Below are 19,409 nucleotides of genomic sequence, written 5' to 3'. Positions count from 1 at the left end.
ACTCAGAATCACAATAAAAAATGACAGTGTAAATGCTGTTCTTTTGCATTGCTAATCTAAATTTTTAAAAATTAAGTTCTTTTGCTTCTAACTTAAGAGCATATTTTAAAAAATAATTTGTGGACAAGTGTTTGAAAGAATAGTGCTACACAGCAGCAGTTACAAGAACAAATTCTTGATTTCTGTACAGTAGGGGTCCTATTTTCACATAATTGCATGATATCAGAAAGACTTCAGAAAAGCAGTAAATTGTGATCTAGTAATGTGAATTGACAGTGTTTACACTGATAGTAAGGGAGAGTCACTGTATGCCTTGAAACTTCTTTTTCTACTCTTCCAATTGTAGACTTCCCAAGTTTTATTGTGCAGAATTGCTTATGCACCTTTCTTAAGTGGTTGTGTTGCAGGTTCTGGAAAGAACAACAAAATGAAACAAATTTGAATTTATTGGTGAAGTCACACTAACAGCTGTAACGTGGTGCTTACTGAGTTGTCTGTATGATTAGCTCTTCATTATACTTAATTGTCAAGTTAAAATTAAGGGATTAGTTCTTTACCAGGTGACAAACAAGACTCTGTGGTTCTTAGGTTGGGTTAACATCCTGCTGCAGTGAAAATCTGTAACAAACTTCCCTCAAATGCTGGAACTGGGCTTAAGTATCACATTTTGAGATGCTTCAATTCTGGTTTTTTGGTACTGACATTGACTTGCCATGCAACCTCTGTGCCTAATTAACTACTACCCAGTTTCTCCTTAATTACTTTGAGTAGTAGAAATGTTATAAAGCTTCAGTTTATTTGCGTCAGTTGACTAGTCATTACGATTCAGTGTGCTTTAAACACATGTAGAATTTTGTCTTTTATTATTTCTAAAGTCAACATATTGGGAGTTTGCATAGTTACTCAGGAAGCATTTTGTTGATGCCGTGCAAAGATGTAGAAAAGGATGTAAGTCTTTCTCCTATTTCTGAGACTCCTCACAGAGACAGTCATCAGTGAATGGCATAATCATGTTTTTAATTCAGTGCTGCTCAAGTGATAGTGAATAACTGCTTATATCTCACTTCCCTCCTTCTGCAGCACATTTCCCACCTGGAACTCCAACTCGTCTAGTAATCTTTTTAGCACTGGTCATGAGAGTTCTGCTTAACAAGCTTCTGGCTTTATTTTTATTATGTAGCTCTTCAGTAAATAGTCAACATGTATATTTAGCCCATAGAATTTTGAAGGATAAATATATCAAGCAACAAAATTTGCATGAATACGGCTCAGTATTTGTCATCTGGTTGCTCATGGAAAAGAGGTTCTAGCAATGTGGCACTTCCCACATTCTTGCTATTGTTGGTTACAGAAGATGGGAATAAGCAGTTCTGGGATATTTTTTGAAAAACTACTAAAAATAGTCCTCAGCTTTGGGATACTAGCAGCTCTGTGGGCCTGGGTGTGTCAATAACTGCACTGTAACACCACTTTTTTTGGCTGGCAGAACTTAAAAGCGTGATTCTTCAGTGAAATGTCTCTTCTGTAACAAGTGCTGTTTGGACTTTTAGGCTTGGAACAACACACGATTCCTGTAGTGAAGATATGTATAGTACCTTGCTACAAAGGTATCATCAGCTGGAACAGGAAATGGGCCAAGTTGCTGAAGCATGGCTTGAATGCCAGAAAAGAATAGATGATTATGTTGATGAGCAGGTAAGAGTCATGCAGTCTCAAGACTGATTATGTAGGGAGCAGCCTGTTCGGGGCTGTGCCTTCAGCGAGGAATGATTTCTTTGATATTTTTATCCAGAGCTTTGAAGCAACAAAATGTAACTTTTTTCATTTATGTCATTCATTCCCAATAGAAAAGAACCCTAACATACCAATAATTAATGCTGATTGTACAATAACTTCCTTAAATTGTTGAAGCAGATTGTATTGTCGTTGTTTAGAGATGGTCTTTGAACATTTTTTAATTACTTTAGCCAGTAAATTAACCATAGGGAGAAAAAAAACAACTTATCCCACAGAACCCCCTAAGCTTCCAAAATAATAACTGCATTAAATGAAGCCAGAGGAAGATATTGCTTTTAAAAACTGTTGCATGTTGCATAGTGTGATGATGATCGTTGTACTGTTCTCAAAAAAGGAACTCCAGTTTGTCTCCATACACAAATATTTGAGACCTCTGAAGCTGTCTTTTTATAAAGTATATGATCTGATAGCTGGTTCTTCTGAATTTGTGCTACATTACAGAAAATAATCATGTTGTGCCAACTCCTACATTTTTTCAGAAAAATAGCTGTTTATTTTGCAAGTGGTTGTTCATATTCTTCAAAGAAAATTTCTCATGCTTTTTGTTTCATGCTTAAAGAACCTGATTTTCCTAAAACACCTCAGGATAAGGCTTTGAATTTAGTTCAATCTTAAGTGGTCTGGAAGAAATAATGTCTTGGAAATAACTGAAGATACAGAATTTTATAGAACTTTTCTTCTGTTTTGAAGTTTTATGAGCACTAGGCATATGGACATCCAACTTGAGATTCAGTAATGTTATGTTACTTCTTATAGATAACAAACATATTTTAGTCTTATTGTACATTGTAAGTGTCCTTCATAAGCTGTTCTCTGTGCTGAAGATTTAAGTGAACTTATACCATTAATACCAGTACCTTCAAGATGGAGACAAGACATAACTAATTTTATTTTTAGAGATTGTTCTATATTTGGGGACTGCATCTGTGAGCTATCAGTTACAAAGTTTTGTCTTGGCCTGGCAGATTTTGTGCACCTAAATATTTGATTGCAGCTCAGTAAAATTTGATCATCTCACATTTTTTGCTACTAAAAGTGATTTTCCCCATAGTCTCAGGGTGTCATGGCTGTCTGATGCCTCTCTAGTAAGAAAAGAAACCCAGTTCATTTTGCATTATTCACTTATTTTTTTTAAAAAGTGGCATTTCTGTAGAGTCACTTTCATATCAGGCTTCTGACTGGTGGTTCTGCATCATGCCAAAAAAAGTTCTTAACTGATTTTTTCTGTATTTCTTCATATCAAGTGACCATGCAACTGCTACAAGTGCTGTCTTATATAATTTTTTAATTTGCTCAGTGAAACCTGTATCCTGGTGCAAACAGACACCATTCTCCCAATAGGAAAAACTTAATATGATGGCTTATTTCCTAATGACCAAAAATACCTGCAAGTGCAGGTAGGTAGAGGAAACAATTCAAAAACTTAAACCATCAAATTTTAAAGAAGATATTGGTATTTATATTGCTATTTATATGTAGAAAAAAGCATTTTCACAATCATACCTTAAACCCCATGTTGATGATAACTTGTGGTTTTACTCTCTTGATCAAAAATACGTCATGCAATATGACCATCATACCTGAATTTGCAGTGATATCTTTGTCAACAGGGTAGAAATCAGAAAGCCCTGCTGCTATAGTAACTGTGGATCTTAATAATGAACGTGCATTCACTGTTTGCTTGCCTCTTGACTTAACAAACTTGTGAGGTTTTATTACTACTATTTGAAAGGTTAGAGGGGAAAGAAAATGTAAGAATGGTTCTCATTTATCTATTGTGGAACTACACCCAAAACTGTAGACAAGGCATCAGCAGAGATAAGTAGTGGACTCTCCTACTGCATGTTATGTTACTTGTTCATGGGAAACGAAGTTAATAGTTTTTTCAAGTGATTAAAATATTAGTTTAAGACAGTGTATGACAGCTGTGTCACACACAGACATGTAACTTAATACACTGCTGTACCACGTGTGTACGCTGTAATACAACTTAGAATAAGGATTCTTTCATCTCAGTGCCTGTGTTCATCACTTGTTACATCTGTGGAAGATCTTTGGAGTATCTGGCATTTGAATTTATCTCGCACTCCCTAGAAGAGTTCTCGGGCACGATGCATGTGGTTTGTATTGCAGCTACCCTGCTCTGCTGAAATAAATATTCGTTGGAGAAAAGAAAGAGGGGAGAGAAGTGATTTTCTATGATTTATGGAATCAATAACTTAAGATACTTGCATCCATGGAATATTGGAAAGGCTGCTAAGTCAGAAGTAGGAAATCTTGCGTGTCAGCCCCTGTTCCCGTTAATAGCAGAGTACCAACACTTGTACCATGCTGTTTGCTTTGACAGCTTCTTGGCAGGCTTGAGTAGGCAGCTCCCAGTTAATGCACTGGCTGTTTTAAACATCGTTCTCTGGCATTAAAAGTCTTCTCTTGTAATGTATATTGAATGTAGGTAGCTGTCTTTGATGGTGAGGATTCAGCTAGGTGGCAGGGCAACTAAACCAGTGAGTGTTGCTCTGTTTAAATATAGCTCAGGGATTCTGGGAAGCTGGTATTGCACCCAGGATGAAATTTCTGATGTTGCTGGCCACAGGCTCTGCAGTACCTCTTTTTTTAAACACACATGGACACAATAAACTCATTTTTTCGATGTTAACGTAACCTCGCTGGAGCAAAGGAAATCAAAATCTATAGGAGTAGTTAGAATATGATGCTGATCCTTTCAGAAATTAATTAGGCAAAATTTTACCACTTAATGCTGTTCCAGATCCCCAGCTTAAAATTTCATTTTCCTAAGTTAAATAATGATAATAGCAATAATAGCTTAGTTGTTAGACTTTAAACTTTTGATCAAGTATGAATTCCTGGAGTCATGCTTTTGAAGAAAAAAAAGATTTCTAGTGGTATCACTAATGGCTCACTAACCTATTTTTGTGAAGCAATTTAGTATATTCTATAAGGTAGTAGATTTATTTTTTTTAATTAGGTAAATGAAAAAAAGAAGAACTGTAAAAGATAACCTTAGGTAGTTGTTTCCTCACTGATGAAGTAGTGCTGTTAAAATGTTGTAAGGTACAACAGGAGGAACTTTGTTCCTGCATTTTACTGTGTTAAAATTCATGAAAGTTTTTGCGTCCTGTCAGAGACCATTTATTTGCTAAACCGGAAAAATATCATTTGTGTACGAAAAGTTAAGGGCTCTATGTGCATTTATGGTGATACGATTCAAGAGACAAGTAATTATAAAGTATTTTTCCAGCCTTAGCTAAATCAAGGAACATGAAAAACTTTGAGGAATAAATGGGCCAAATAGTATTAGTCTAGGTCACTGCTTTTGATTCTTTTGACTCTTGGGGTGGTAAGTTCCACATGTGGTACATCAGGCTTTGCACTTGAGCCTGTGTTGAGGCCTTGCCATAAGTCCTTTATCTCTAGATTTTAGTGGATTTTAATGGATCTGAGATGCTGAGTATTTAATGCCAGTCACGTTTTATTGAAAATGTTATGCACGTATTTAATGAAAAGAAATATTAACATAAGGAGTAACAGTGGGAAAGTCTGAAAAGTAGTGTTAATGAATATGAACTCTTACATTTAAGTAAATCTAATCAAATTATTAGCAAATAAAGTACACTTCATATTGACTAAGTAAGCACTTGCAAAATAGTATAGATAAGCTAGGTTTAATGAAGCTTAGATCAATTGACAATAATTTAGGTTTTCTATTGTTAAGTCAATGAGTTTTCCTTAAATTCTGTTTTAGATGGCAATGAAAACAAAACAACGCATGCTAAAGGAAGACTGGGAATTTTTTAAGCAGAGGCGTTTTATTGAAGAGCAGGTAGGATTTTTTTTTTGTTATACCATCCTAAGTTATAATAATGCTACACATATATTTGTAAGATGCAAACAATGAGTGTAGTATATTGTACCAGTTCTGTGCAATCTAATTCTGCAACTATGCCAGGCATGAAATTTGATCAGCTAAAATACAGAAAAGTAAGATCCAAGAAGAGTAAGTAAAAGTATGTAATCTCACTTACTACAAGATAAAAAGATAAACCCATAGTCTTAGGATTAAATACCAGGTCTTTAAAATCTTTGTACAAAAGAAGGGGAATTTTTGCTGCCTTAGAGTGGAATCCAAAACAGCCAATACATTGAGTGTGGAGCTGTCTAGATTTGCTTGATAGGGAATATTGTGTTCAGGAGTTTGACAAATTCCTATGTGTCTGCAGGATTGTGAGCTACAGTAGCAGGGCAGGTGATTCCCCTTGGGACTTTGGGGATGGCTCCTGCATCTGTTTTGTGGGGCAAAAGGCTGAGCAGAACTGTATTTCTTTTTTTTAAGCTCTAACCAGACAGGGGCCAATAGAAGTTCCTCACTTATTATAAAACTGCTGTTTAGGACTCAGTACTCTCTTCTCCAGCCTGGAAGTCCTCAAGTGTGCATCATGCTTTCCATAAGAGTACAGTGGGCTTTGGATAGAGTCGACTCTGGATGGAGAACTTCTCCATTCCTGTACCAGTATGCAGCGAGAAACACTAGTCCTGAACCAGAGAGTATGGCAGTACATTTTAATAAACTTAAACTTAAGCTTAAATTGGCAATGTCTCAAAGCAGTCATCAGTAAGTACTTTTTCCTGAAAGGAAGCCTATGTTAACAATGTTTTTAGAACATCTGGTATACAGGTCTTCTCAGAGGACTTGAGGAAAGAATCCTCTTTTTCCTTGATCCTAATTGGCCTTAAGTGAGCTCTAAGACCATGGCTGCTTAGGTAAGGATCAGATCTGGGCATCCATAGAAGTGGGAGCTTAGGCACATCCTTGTTTAACCTAAGGTTTGTAGGTATCTAATGAAATTAGGTGCTTTCAGGATTAGACCTCTACCAGGTGGAGGTTATTTGGATTTTATTTTTTCACTAATACAGTCAGGTCCTGTCTTGGGCAGCTACTTTGTTTCTTGACTCTATCCCATTGTGGCTACAAAATTAGTGCTAATTCTTCTTTGCCAGCTAAGGGTGAGTTTGCTTTCTCCGTTTGTCAGCAGTGTCCTTTTGTGCATACCATGAAACAAGGCAAGAACTGCTCAAGTTCAGAATGCGTCAGCAGAAATACTGTGCAAGATGTACGTACAAATGAGTCAAGGAGATGGACTTGTCCACTTTGCTATTTCGTAGTAGAAACATACTTTATTTAAAGAGTCTCAGTGCCAAATGTTTGTTGTTTGTAACTTTGAACTTTTTCCTTTTTCACCCATGATCAAAACGCCACCTTCATGAAATTATTCTGAATTGTTCTGCTTTTAAATTATTTTGCCCAAAGAACCCCTGTTGATTATGTAGCTTGTCATTATGTGCCATTGAATTTTTAATGGAAAGACTTGCACTACTAAAACACTGCCTTTACCATTTACTTCAGCTTAATAACAAGAAAGCACTAGCTGGGGAGAACAACTTCACAGACACAATGAGACACATGCTGTCATCACGTTTGAGCATGCCTGACTGTCCCAACTGTAATTATAGAAGAAGGTGAGCTGATGTTTTTAGTTTGGAATCATAATAAAGCATAACTTTCTCGTTCAAGGAAAAAAGAAATGCATTACTGGAACAAAGAATGTGGTTACTTTAAATCATTGCTACTTAAACAAGGTCATAGAAACATGTAATCTTAATTCTTGAACAGATGTACTTGTGATGACTGCAGCCTTTCACACATTTTAACGTGTGGCATCATGGATTCTCCTATAACGGATGATATCCACATTAACCAGTTACCACTACAAATTGATTCTGCTCCGGATTATCTGTCTGAGATCCGCCCACCCAGTATGTCTTCAGCAAGTTCAGGATCAGGTTCCAGCTCGCCTATCACAATTCAGCAACATCCCAGGCTGATCCTCGCAGATAATGGTTCTGCACCAACTTTGTAAGTTCTTTTCTCTGTTCTCAATTTTTGTAGTGAATTGGACTTGAGCAGGCAAGTGGCATTGGCAGGCTGTTGTTATGTAATGTTAGTTTTGCCTCCGAAAATGATTTAATAACAGTACTGTATTCAGCCAACCACAACTCCGGTGCTATATGTGCGCTAACATATATATATAAAAATATCCTGTGAAGTTCTTAAAAATTTCTGAAGATATTGACTTACCAATATTGCTAGAATTGTGTGTAGTGTGTACTTTCCTGGTTTGCAATTACAAGGACATCAGATACATATCTAATTTAGAGGATCATTTTAAAATGTCACATTTTCCTGGACTGAGCAAGGGAACTGGTGTTCTTTTCTTTGGAGGATTGTCATTTCATATAAGTCAGTTTACTTCCAAGAAAGCCTTTTTTTTTTTTTTTTAGAAGGCTTTTAGGATTGTTGAAGTTGTGTTAACCTGAGTCATTAAAAATGATTGTCTCTATCAGAAGTATCTGCCACCCCCTTTCTTATACTCTGATCACAGTGACCATCAAATTTGAGGATTAGTCTAATGTAAACTCCCACCCCTTCATAATTCTGAAGGATTAGAGTTGCTTGGTGGGCTGGCTTTTGTATTGGGTATGTGTACAGCTATCCAGGAGTCTCCTCTGTCATATGATATTCTAAAAGAATACTTTAAAAAAAACCACCCAGCTTTGGTACTGGTGGGAACACTGATGAAATACTTGCTGTAGGTACAGTCAAGGAAATTTGCATTAGTGTTCCATGTTAATATGGTGTTATGAACAAGGAGAGTGCCAATGTGTGAGGTGTTTCTGATGACTGTCACTCACTAAGTTCCATTTCCTCTAAATGTTTATCTACCAGCATCAATGATTTAATCTTCCGTAACAGGACTTTAAGTTTCTGATCCCATTTGGGGAACACTTGAAAACAGATTTTGTGGTGGTATGTTTAGCTGTGTATTCTTAAGTGTGTGCTTTGCCATTTCCATAAACTTTCACTAGTTTTGGTGCTGAAATGTCAAAAACTGTTCAGTTTGTCTCTTCAGAAGCTAGTTCAGTTGAATCCAAGTATTATTTACTGTCAGAAGCCTATTTTTAGGGAAGTACCACTGCTCCCTGGGGAGGTGCCATCTTGTGTCTCATACTATCTGCTGTGTTTTATTTCTTCATTGCACATTTGAAATATGCCTGATGGTGCCGTCATGTAATTAGATTTTGGCACGGTATTTTATGGAATGCAACAAGATAAAGTGTGCAGTTTAAGAACTCTTCTAAGAACTCTGGATTGTTGTAGCAACACGAACTAGCCAATCTTTGCAACATATCCCTGGAGTGAGTAATTAAACATGCAGGTTCTTTTACTAGCTATCTGTATGGGAAGCCTAGCCATGATGTATGGCAAAAAATTCCATTAAGTATTTTAGAGCAGATTCTGAAAAGCAGATGTGGGGTTGTCTACCAACTAGTTGCTGTTGAGAAATTTAAGAGTTACTGTGGTGTGTTCAGTGTTCCCTACTTACTGGTTTGACATTTAATATGTGGAAAAACTTGAATTTTATATTGTATTTTTTTCCACATCACAATTTCTGTAAATGAAATCATTGGCATGAGGCTCTTTCCATCAAATTAAAGGTCATCCGTATCCTGTGATTATTAATTCCATAGATTCTTGCTCAGAGAGCAGTGGCAGAAAAATGTTTTACTAAAAACCAGCAGAGAATCACATTTTTGATCGAGCTTGTTGTTCAGACACGTGACTGCTACATTCAGTAGGATTTATATGGCAGTTTGCTTGATTTTACTTGCTTGACAGTGTAGGTTCAGTTGAACAACTTGAGAGACCACCCTTTGATTCCTAATCTGAACATTTATACAAGGGATACTTTCAACTTCATTTCATTTTGGTGTTTTAGCTGCTTTCACTATAACTGAGGTTACTGAGCACTGTGATTTATTGAAGCCTCTTTTCCCCTCAGTGGTAGTGATGATGAAGATGTTGCACCATTATCAGCAAAGTTTGCTGATATCTACCCACTGAATAACTACGATGATGCAGAAGTTGTAGCCAACATGAACGGAATTCACAGTGAGCTGAATGGCGGAGGTGAAAACATGGCATTGAAAGATGAGGTACAGCATTTCCAGTGTCCTGTCTTTGTCCTGAGCAGTTGGATGTGCTCACTGGGGAAAGGCCTGTCCTTCACTCCCGTGATTATGACTTGATGTTTTCCAGTCTCCTCAGGTGAGCAGTACGAGCAGCAGTTCTTCAGAAGCAGATGATGAAGAAGCAGATGGGGAGAGCAGTGGTGAACCACCAGGGACTCAAAAGGAGGAAATATCTCTAGGAAAAAGGGCTTTAAGGAAAGATGAAACAAAAATGGATAGTCCACCACCTTCTTACCCCAGTCAGCAGGTATAGTCATCTAAAAGCAACCCTTGTAGTAATTTAATTTCTGAAATGTGGCTGCTTGAATGAGAAGACATGTATATCATCAATTATTTCCTTAACTTTTAAAATATTAAGTTATCAGTGGGTGAGTATGACATGTAAAATATTTTTCGACTCAAGGTTATATTGTCATGGCAAATATCTTCCTGTAGTCAAAACATGAGAAATGTTGTCATATTGAAGGTGGCTTCAGTTAAAAGGGTAAAAAACTTATTCCTGCCTGTATGAATGAGAGACATAAACTAAGGAGCATTTCTGTCTGGAAGTTTGACCTTTGTCTTTGCTAAATATTAATGTTATGTTATTTGAAATTAATTGGGGGATGTTACAAGTACTTAGTTAACACTAAGTATTTTTTAATATTATATTTGAGGATTAACCTTCCCCATTGAAAAACCTTGGGTATTTAAATCCATTGCATGACTTATGTCATGGGTCTTGGTGTGTGTGATTTTGTTTGTTTTTAATGGTTTAAGGTTATTAAGCTCTTGACTGTAAGGTCACCAGACCACTGAGAGAACCCTGCCTAGAATATCTGCTCAGCCAGGAGTGGTGTTCAGTTTAACAGCTGAGCACCAAGGCAAAGTATCTGATGGATTCGCTTTTGTAGTTGGGTGGCTTTTAATCTGAGTTACCACACAGCTATGACACAGACTCACTGCTTTGAAGGGAGAACGTTACTTTTATTTCTTACTGTACAAAAGAATCCACATTGGTGCACCTTTGAGAGCTTAGACAACAGTCATCTCCCAGTAGGTGTTCTCCTGTGGTTAGGATGTTTGTAAGACCTTCCACTGAAAGTATTTTCTCGTGTGTTAAGAGTAAACTGATTTTCTTTCAGCAAGTATGTAGAGGTTTTTTTCTGTGTATGGTTGACCAGTGCCATACTTACATGGGGTGAGACCTCTGTCAAACTAGTTTGAAACCAGTGAAGAGATTCTGCATTTGTTGTGAAAAATCAAATGAGATTATGTAAGTCTACTTGCCTTAGGGAAGCAAACTAAAATACAAAATAAAAAGATGGATTTAGCCTTTCACTTTTTTGTTTTCTTTATGGAAAAGGGATTTTCTCAGAATTATTCTGGGGAACTCCTAGTGATTTTCTTTTTTTAGTCTGATCTTCTAATCAGAGCTGAGTGAGTATAGTGTTGTATTTAAGTGATTAATTTCACTGGTACATGTCATGTGCATTTGAGATTTTTTGGCATTGTCTCTTGGGATTGCTCATTTATTCAGTATCTCTGTCTCTCTTTGGATTCCTTTTCAGTATGCAAAGGTTTGTCAGAATTGGGTTTTGAGTCTCATCATTCTGTTTGACTTCTTTTTTCCATTTTTAATTTTTAGTAGATTAGTGTTGGTTTCTTAGTAATACTATTTCTTTTTGAGAGAGTTGGGTTTTTTTCTTCTTTATGCACCAAATTAATTTAATCATTGTGTTTGGTTTATAAAATCTTTGGTTCTTAAAATATATCTCATCTTAAAGGCTGTAATGCTTTTAGGTGGTAATGAAGAATTCCTTGCTTCTAAGAGGAAGGCATATTTAAGAAGAATATCACCTGTCAATTCTTTTTTAGAAATATAATTAGCTAATGTTACATTTTTGGAAAAATGTGTACTTCCATATTGCTGGGAAAAAGAGCAGTTGGGAAGTGGTCCTGCTGTTGCTTCTGATAAAATTATCTTTCAGTGAAATATCAGGTGACAGTGGCAGCAAAAAGTACTGAGCTGAGAGAGGTAAATGGAGCTGCTCTTTCCTGGGCTGCTTTTTTTCTAAAGTCTTGAGTCCTTTTGAGACAACAGAGGCTGATAATACCTTGAGATGAGTAAAAGTTTCGAAGAAGGTGTGGTTGGTGGGATTATGAAATTTTTCATGAGAAATGTCAGCTTCACACAATCATAGAACAGTTGAGTTTGGAAGGGACTTCTGGAGATAATCTAGACCAGCCTTCCTGCTCAAAGCAAGATCATCTAGAGAAGGTTGATCAACACACTGTCCAGTTGTGTTTTGAGTATCGTCAAGGATGGAGGCTCCAGAACTGCTGTGGGTAAATATGTTCCAGTGTTCAACCACTCTCACACATCAGTGGTTTGGGTGGAATTTCCTGTATTTCGCTCTCTGCCCATTTCCTCCTGTCCCTTTCATGGGATACCCCTGAGAGGAGTCAGGCTCTGTTCTTTCTACTTGTCTCTTCGTCACCCAGTCAGCGAATGCACATGGATAAGATCCCTGGGTCTTCTTTGTTGAGGCTGAACAATCCTAGTGATCTCATTCTCTCCTTGTTTAACAGATGCTTCAAGGCCTAAATCATCTTTGTGGTCCTTCACTGGCCTCATGCAGTGTGTCCATGTCTGTCTCATACTAGGGAGCCTAGAACTGAGCCTGGCACCAGTCTCACCAGTGCTCACCAGAGTGGAAAGATTGCTTCCCTTGGCAGATTCTGGCCGTGCTCTGCCTAATGCAGCTTAGGACTACTTCCAACTTTATCAGCAAATCAGCCTTTATCACTACTTCCTACATGTACTTTTTTCTGTATGCTTGGAAAATTGTGGAAAATATTAATCCAATTCAACTTTTTCTTTGAATACTGGGGTAATTAATTTCCTAGTAATGATCAAGCACTGTCAAGGCTTGTATCAGTATTTTGTATGAGTGTTTTGCTTGTTGTCACTGATCATGGACATTCAATGTCTGTATAGTATGAAGTGCTGTCAATTTTAGGGTATTCTTAAGTAAGATAAAGATCCTTCGTTAATGCTTTTTACTTTACTACAAGGCTTTTCCATTGGTATTAGACAAAATAATTTTGTGGATGCTCTGAAAATATAAATTGATGTATGCATAATGAAATAATGATTACTAAGTTTTACTGTCTGTTGAGTAGATTGAATTTTTTAATTGGTTCTTTTTTTGGTTATGGTTTTGGGTTTTTTTTACAGGCTGATCAAGGTCCAAATGCTTGTGAATGTCACGTTTGCAAACAAGAAGCCTCAGGACTAACAGCCCCTGCACTTGCAACTGGAAGGCTGCCTGCTGGCCACCAGTTTATGAATCCTGAAAAACCTGCACATCCTGCACTTCATCTTTATCCTCACATCCATGGGCATATACCATTGCATACAATTCCTCATCTGCCTCGTCCACTTATTCATCCCACCTTGTATACTGCTTCTCCCTTCACACACAACAAGGTAAGCCTGATGAAGGACAGGGATGCATCCTCATCCCAGGAAAAATGCTGGACATCTGAACAAACCAGCATGACTGACTACCAGTCAACAGTGAAAGTTGCTTTACATTGTGGTTTGTTTATAGTATTCCTTTTGTGAGGAATAGTGAGGGGTGGGGAATAAGACAGGTTCAGAACTGGTGGAAGATTTGGTACAGAAGGACTAAGGATAGTTTTTGTCAGGAAGACTGATAATGTCTTTACTGTGATTAGAAAGTGTGTTGAGTCAAATGAGTCTTGAATGGTGGAAGGAGTGATGGGACTTTAGTCATTGTAATAGGACTAATTAGATATTAATTTCATTTATAACAGAGGTCAAAATTTAGTATTCCATTTTGGCAATAATATTCTGAGATTTGTAGTTCAAAATGTTAGTGATATTTTCTTTTTTTTTTTTTTGAGAAAGCAGAGGCATAGGAGCCTTATTTGTAAGTTTTGTTGTGCTTTGAGAGAACTTGCATTTTTGCAGGTTCTGCAAAATTCTTTTGACCTTAAACTTGTAATAAACAAGAGAAAGATATGGAGCAAGAACTGGAACCAGGTGGCAGCTTTTGAGAAGTAGGAGTCAAAAACCAGAGTTACTATTAACGGGATGTTGTTTCACACACTATTTAAATGAGTTGAACTGTGGATGCTGCTGAAAATGGCAAAGCCTTTGTCATTAGATACATATTCTTATTGTCTCCCTTTGGTCTGATCCAGTGATCCTGTGGTTGTAAGGAGAGTAAATTAGCTCACCAAGATGACTGTTATTGACTCTTACTGTCCTCCTTAACATCTACTTGTTTTCTTTTTTTCCTGTCTTACCAGTGTCCCTTGCTTTGTTGCAATGTGCCAGCAACAACTGCTACTGTTCTTCTGAAACCCCATTAAGTGGTTTTTTGCACTCATGTATATGAATTTTCTTTAATACAGGTTATTCCAGCCCCTCCCACCTTTCCCATTAGTCAGATAATGAAAATTCTTTTTGTTTGGCCATGAGTGTTTAGGCCTTCACATCTGAAATGTCATTGGACTCAACTGGTATTTTTAATATCTATATCTACTTCTGAATAGCTTTTCATTGCATCAAATCTAGTGCAAAAATAGAATAAACTTGCTTTTCCCTGCCTTTTTTTAAAGCAGGCAGTAGTTGAATATAATGTTTGAATTACATAAGGTCTGTAGGAGAAATTACATTTTAGAACGTAAATAAACAATTTCAGCCAGAAGAAATGGGGTGAGCCAGAACAACTTACCTCTATAGGAGAAGAAAATGTATGCCCTCTCCTTTTTTTTTTTCCAGTTTCTTCTTAAAATGAAAAGGTTTATTCTTTGCCTGTTAATTTTAAGTCAGAAACCTGTTAATTGTTGGAGACGAAAAAAGCGGAAGAAAATAAACAACTTTTTTATGTTTTATGTGTTTTATTTCTTTTTCTCTTGCCCTTATTTTCAATGCTGAAGTGTTTGTAATCCCTTTTTCACAATTGTATAATGTGGTAGTGATTGGCATGTCAGAGAGGATTGGTTTAGGCAGCTTGGGCTTTGAAAGGTAGTAATTACTGACAAGTTCTACATTCATAGAAATAGTGTTTTTAATTACATATTAACACAAATATTTTTTGAGATTTGGATGTTTATCTTCATCATTTAGCTGTATCTAAAAGCAATGTTTCTGAGTATAAAGCATATACACTACATACAATCTGTAATATATTATTTGCATTAATAATCAACAAATCAGGTTTTTTTATCATTCTTGGAAATATTGTTTATTATGCTTTTTATAATGCTTTTCACAGTTAAAACACTGCTGTTGGAGTGACTGTGTAAGCAAACAGAATATTAATGAGGAAAATACTCTTTATTTTTGTAGGCATTACCACCAGCTCCAGTTCAGAATCATACAAACAAGCATCAAGTATTCAATGCATCTCTCCAAGATCATATTTATCCAAGCTGTTTTGGGAGCACTCCAGATTGGAATAGCTCTAAATTTATAAGTCTTTGGGGTTCAGAGATGATGAATGACAAGAACTGGAATCCTGCTACATTTTTGCCTGACACAATTCCTGGTGAGGGTTTGTTACTACTTCACACTGACTAGTTAAAAGCCTTGTGTTTTATAGGGGTTTTTTTCAGGAGTGGTTGGTTTCATCATCGTGGTTTTATAAGCTGAGATTCTGGCAGATTTGCTGCCACTTCTACTACAGTGGGGCTGAAAATTGAAAAATAAATTCTTATGTACTGGAGAGAAGATGGTAAAGGCAGAAGAATAGCATGCTGTTTTTCATCTGTGGTCATTGTAGAGTTATGGTTGTCTTCAGAAGTTTAGGACTGTAGAGAAATGGGAAGTAAGGAGAAAGTTAAATAACTTCTAGAATTCTGCCACAAAGGCCTGCCTTATTTCTACAGGCTAGTAAGAGCACTGGTAACATGGTACTACATCCTCCTTCTTATAATGCACAGAGATAACTGCATTGTCATTCAAAAAGACAGAGACACAAATCAAGAAAAAGATTAATTTAAGCGAGGAAGCATTTGTAAACACTAATGGTTAAAGTGAAAGAGAATAAAAGAGAAATTACAGAGAGAAAGAAAACTTTCCAGTCGCATCACAGCAAATATTAAAATGCCTTTTTTATTTCATTTGATTCATATGAAAGGGAAGTTTGGGTTTGTGTTTTGGCTTTTTTTTTCAGGCTGATCTGCTGCTAACTTGTGTCAGGTTACTACAGTGATATTTAAAAGGAAAGGCATTAAAAACATCCAGAAAACTTCCTCCATAGGATAGCTCATCCATTTACAAATGTAGTCATGGGTAGCTGTTCCAGCAGATGGGTGGTGGCACATTTGGGTGGAAGGTCTATCACAAAGGTGTTACTGTAGTTAACTGGAATGTCAAATAAATAAAGATAAGATTTATCATGTTGTACTGATAAAAGGATATGTTGTTTGTGGTTATAATTGTTGCATGGCTAACCTGGACTTCAGATATTAAGATTATATACTTAGCATGTAAAATGGTGTCCAATTTTAATTTTTAAATTCTAAATGGATGAAGATATCTGTAGCATCTTTGCTGCTTGTTAACACATATTTAGTAGTCTTCTTACAATTGTAACTTTAAGGTTTGTGATTTCTGCTCTGTGACTTCACAGCACTTTTTGTTACATCTCCATTATCTGGGGAGGAGGAACGGGGAAAGGAGAATTCCCTTCACTAATCATATTAAGCCAACACTAACAAAATATATCTTTGCTTGTCTGCTTCTAAATTAATGAATGCTTAATTCTAAATCCCATAAAGACAATTCTGTAATTCTGTGATTCTGAATTACTATGTGTGTTTCAATTGAAGGGAGTGATATATTAGCACCAGCACTCTCAGAAATAAGACCCGAAGCACTTCCTACTACATCTAGCAATGAAACAACAGCAGTTACTGACAGCAAAGAGAAAAAAAATGCTGCAAAGAAGAAATGTCTGTACAATTTCCAGGATGCCTTTATGGAAGCTAATAAAGTTGTCATGGCAACCTCTTCTGCCACTTCTTCTGTCTCCTGTACAGCAACTACGGTGCAGTCAAGCAGCAACCAATTCAAAGTATCATCCAAGAGACCTTCATCAATAGGTAAGCATGTGTAATTCACATACAGCTTTAGAACTGGCTCGAGTACCTTTAGCTAACCATGAAGATTTATGTATGGGTTTCTTTTGGTTATATCTTGATGATTTTCGTTAATGGCTGTTGTTATTACTCCTGAGTTAGTCTCTGTAATCCTGGATTAAAGAACTTTGTGAAAGACCTTGATGTTAGGGTTTGAAACTGGTAATAGAAATGTGTTGAAATACTTCTGATTTTTAGAGAAGCTGAGAACATCCAACACTTCATATGATTGTTTGGGTAGTTAATGGAGACCTATTAATTATTTTTAATTGTGTTTTCTTTTCCCCCCCCAATTCAGGTGAAGTGTTCCACAATATTAATAAAGAGGACCATAGACATTCTGCACCAGTTGCACCACGAAATAGTCCTACCAGTTTAGCATCCCTTCCTTCACTGTCTCCTGCTGCACTGTCTCCAGCCTCTACACCACATCTTCCAAACCTTGCTGCTCCTCCTTTCCCCAAAACTGCTGCAACAGCCCCTGGATTCGTGGATCCTCATTCAGGTCTTTGTCCTACTACAGTTGCACCTCCTACTTCAACCACAGACAGCTCTGCAAGTGCCCCACCAAGTGTCTGCAGGTAAGTTTGGTGTGGTTATTCTTGTTGTTTTTTACAATAGAAGGGAAATGAAAATACAGATACCTCTTCTCCTTTGCCACTGGTTGTAGTGTGAAAGAAGAGCTGTCTGTGTGTTCAGCAAGTGAAACTGAGCACAGATACTTAGTATGGAACTTGGTGTGAGACTTCACAAATACTATTTCCGTTGCAGAGTCTAGTTACTGAATTTAGAGTCCTAAAAACAAATGTTAGCTCACTTTTAGAAACATTACCTGGGGATATACGAGTCAAACTCTACTTTTTTTTTACTCTGTTGTTGCCAGTAGTGATTGCTGCTGCTGAGACACAAACCTGTTGTATAATGTACCGGTTTTCTGTCATTTTGGCGCTACGTGGCAAGCGGGAATGAAAAGCTGTGAAAACTTATGGAGTCTGTAATTTAGCTCAAAATATAAAAAGATCATATGTGGTCTTGAAACTTGCCACGTGGTAGCACATTTTCCTGACTACACTCAAGACTTCTTAGGTATCAGTCCCACCATTTATACAGTGGTTATAGTGTGGAAGGATGTGATTTATAAAGGTTGTCAGAGGTCTGGGAGCTGGGGAGGAGTTTGGTGGAGCTGTCTTCTGGTAGTGTTCTCTATTGTGGAAGACTGACAGTGGTGCCAGCTATTTGATAAGTCTGGAGGGTGGAGGCAGAAAAGCAGCTGAGTCATTGCTCTAAGGGCTCTGTGACCTGTAGGGCTGTGATCATGGATGCTGTGAATGTAGCCTTCTGGCTACTATAGGTTTTCAGAGGAAGATGCAAGGTTTAGGTAGAGTTTGGTAACTGCACACCTAAAGTGCTTCTAAAAATGCCCTTATTTCTGTTATCAACTGGTTTCATTGGTGGTGTCACAAAATAAGTAACTGTTGTTTCATACATGAGAATTTATTGCAATTTTGTAAAGAAATTTTCTGGTGCAGGGAGATAAGTGAATATGGGCTATTGAACACAATAGCCAACTGTTCTCATCATCTCCAGGTGCTAATGTGATATTTTTAGTTTGTAAAAGAATGAACTGGAAGACAACTCAGAAGCAGTGATTGCATTCTGGGGAAGGGGAGTGAGGTTAGAAAGAAGATTTATATAAATTTGGTAAGCAAGACAGATTATGGCCTGTTTTCACCTTTCTAACATAAACAAGGAAATACTAGTCCTAGACAAGTGAGGGGGTTTTTTAATACTGCTTTCTTTTGAAGAAAAATCACATCAGTTTTAGAAGAACTGGACAGTAGATATGTTGGGTGCACAGTTATACAGAGCTCTGGAGGAAATCAACTGCCATGTACATGCTTATTGAAGAGACATGCTAGTATTTCCTCTTCAAAATAAAGTTGCAAACAGGGTAATGGGAACATTTTGGTTTTAGCTGACCTTGGTTTTTTTATTTAAGTCAAGAGCTTGCAAATCAGTCTAAAACCAGGGAATTTGCAACTGCACAGCTTTCTTCAGACCACAAGTGATGAGATGGGCAGCAGTTTCAAAAGCATTAATTTAAAATATCTAGAATCACTACTTCTGAAATACTTTACCTGTTGAAAGCCAGGAAGAACAGTTCCAAGACTTATTCTTGCTTCTGCTTGTTCAGTGAGTCACTAGGTTAATTTTTTTATAAACCTCTTTCCCAAGTATCAGTTTACCTTCTGCTTGGTTTGGAATGTCTCCATTTGCAAGCTAGTGGATGAAGGCTTTAGGGTTGGGTACAATACTGGTGCCTGATATTCCAATTTGAGAATCATTGT

At 37.0% G+C, this 19,409-nt stretch overlaps 1 protein-coding gene across 4 annotated transcripts in view; it reads left to right on the top strand.

Moving 5' to 3' along the window:
• The window catches only part of FAM193A (family with sequence similarity 193 member A), a 76,213-nt gene that overhangs the window by 45,016 nt on the left and 11,788 nt on the right, over positions 1-19,409 (top strand). The window contains exons 8-18 of one of the 4 annotated variants that reach the window (XM_064653387.1): positions 1,551-1,695; positions 5,561-5,638; positions 6,849-6,926; positions 7,220-7,332; positions 7,487-7,729; positions 9,714-9,867; positions 9,971-10,150; positions 13,124-13,375; positions 15,269-15,467; positions 16,753-17,025; positions 17,360-17,642. In XM_064653387.1, the coding sequence (XP_064509457.1) occupies positions 1,551-1,695; positions 5,561-5,638; positions 6,849-6,926; positions 7,220-7,332; positions 7,487-7,729; positions 9,714-9,867; positions 9,971-10,150; positions 13,124-13,375; positions 15,269-15,467; positions 16,753-17,025; positions 17,360-17,642 (1,998 nt within the window). Of the gene's footprint in view, positions 1-1,550; positions 1,696-5,560; positions 5,639-6,845; positions 6,927-7,219; positions 7,333-7,486; positions 7,730-9,713; positions 9,868-9,970; positions 10,151-13,123; positions 13,376-15,268; positions 15,468-16,752; positions 17,026-17,359; positions 17,643-19,409 lie in introns of all 4 variants that reach the window. The other 3 variants (XM_064653390.1, XM_064653388.1, XM_064653389.1) reach the window with 3 other exon arrangements.

Source organism: Pseudopipra pipra, chromosome 4 (assembly GCF_036250125.1).
Source record: "Pseudopipra pipra isolate bDixPip1 chromosome 4, bDixPip1.hap1, whole genome shotgun sequence".
Classification (NCBI taxonomy): Eukaryota; Metazoa; Chordata; class Aves; order Passeriformes; family Pipridae; genus Pseudopipra; species Pseudopipra pipra.
Note: the sequence above shows the minus strand (reverse complement) of the source record. Positions and strands in the feature narration are given on the sequence as shown.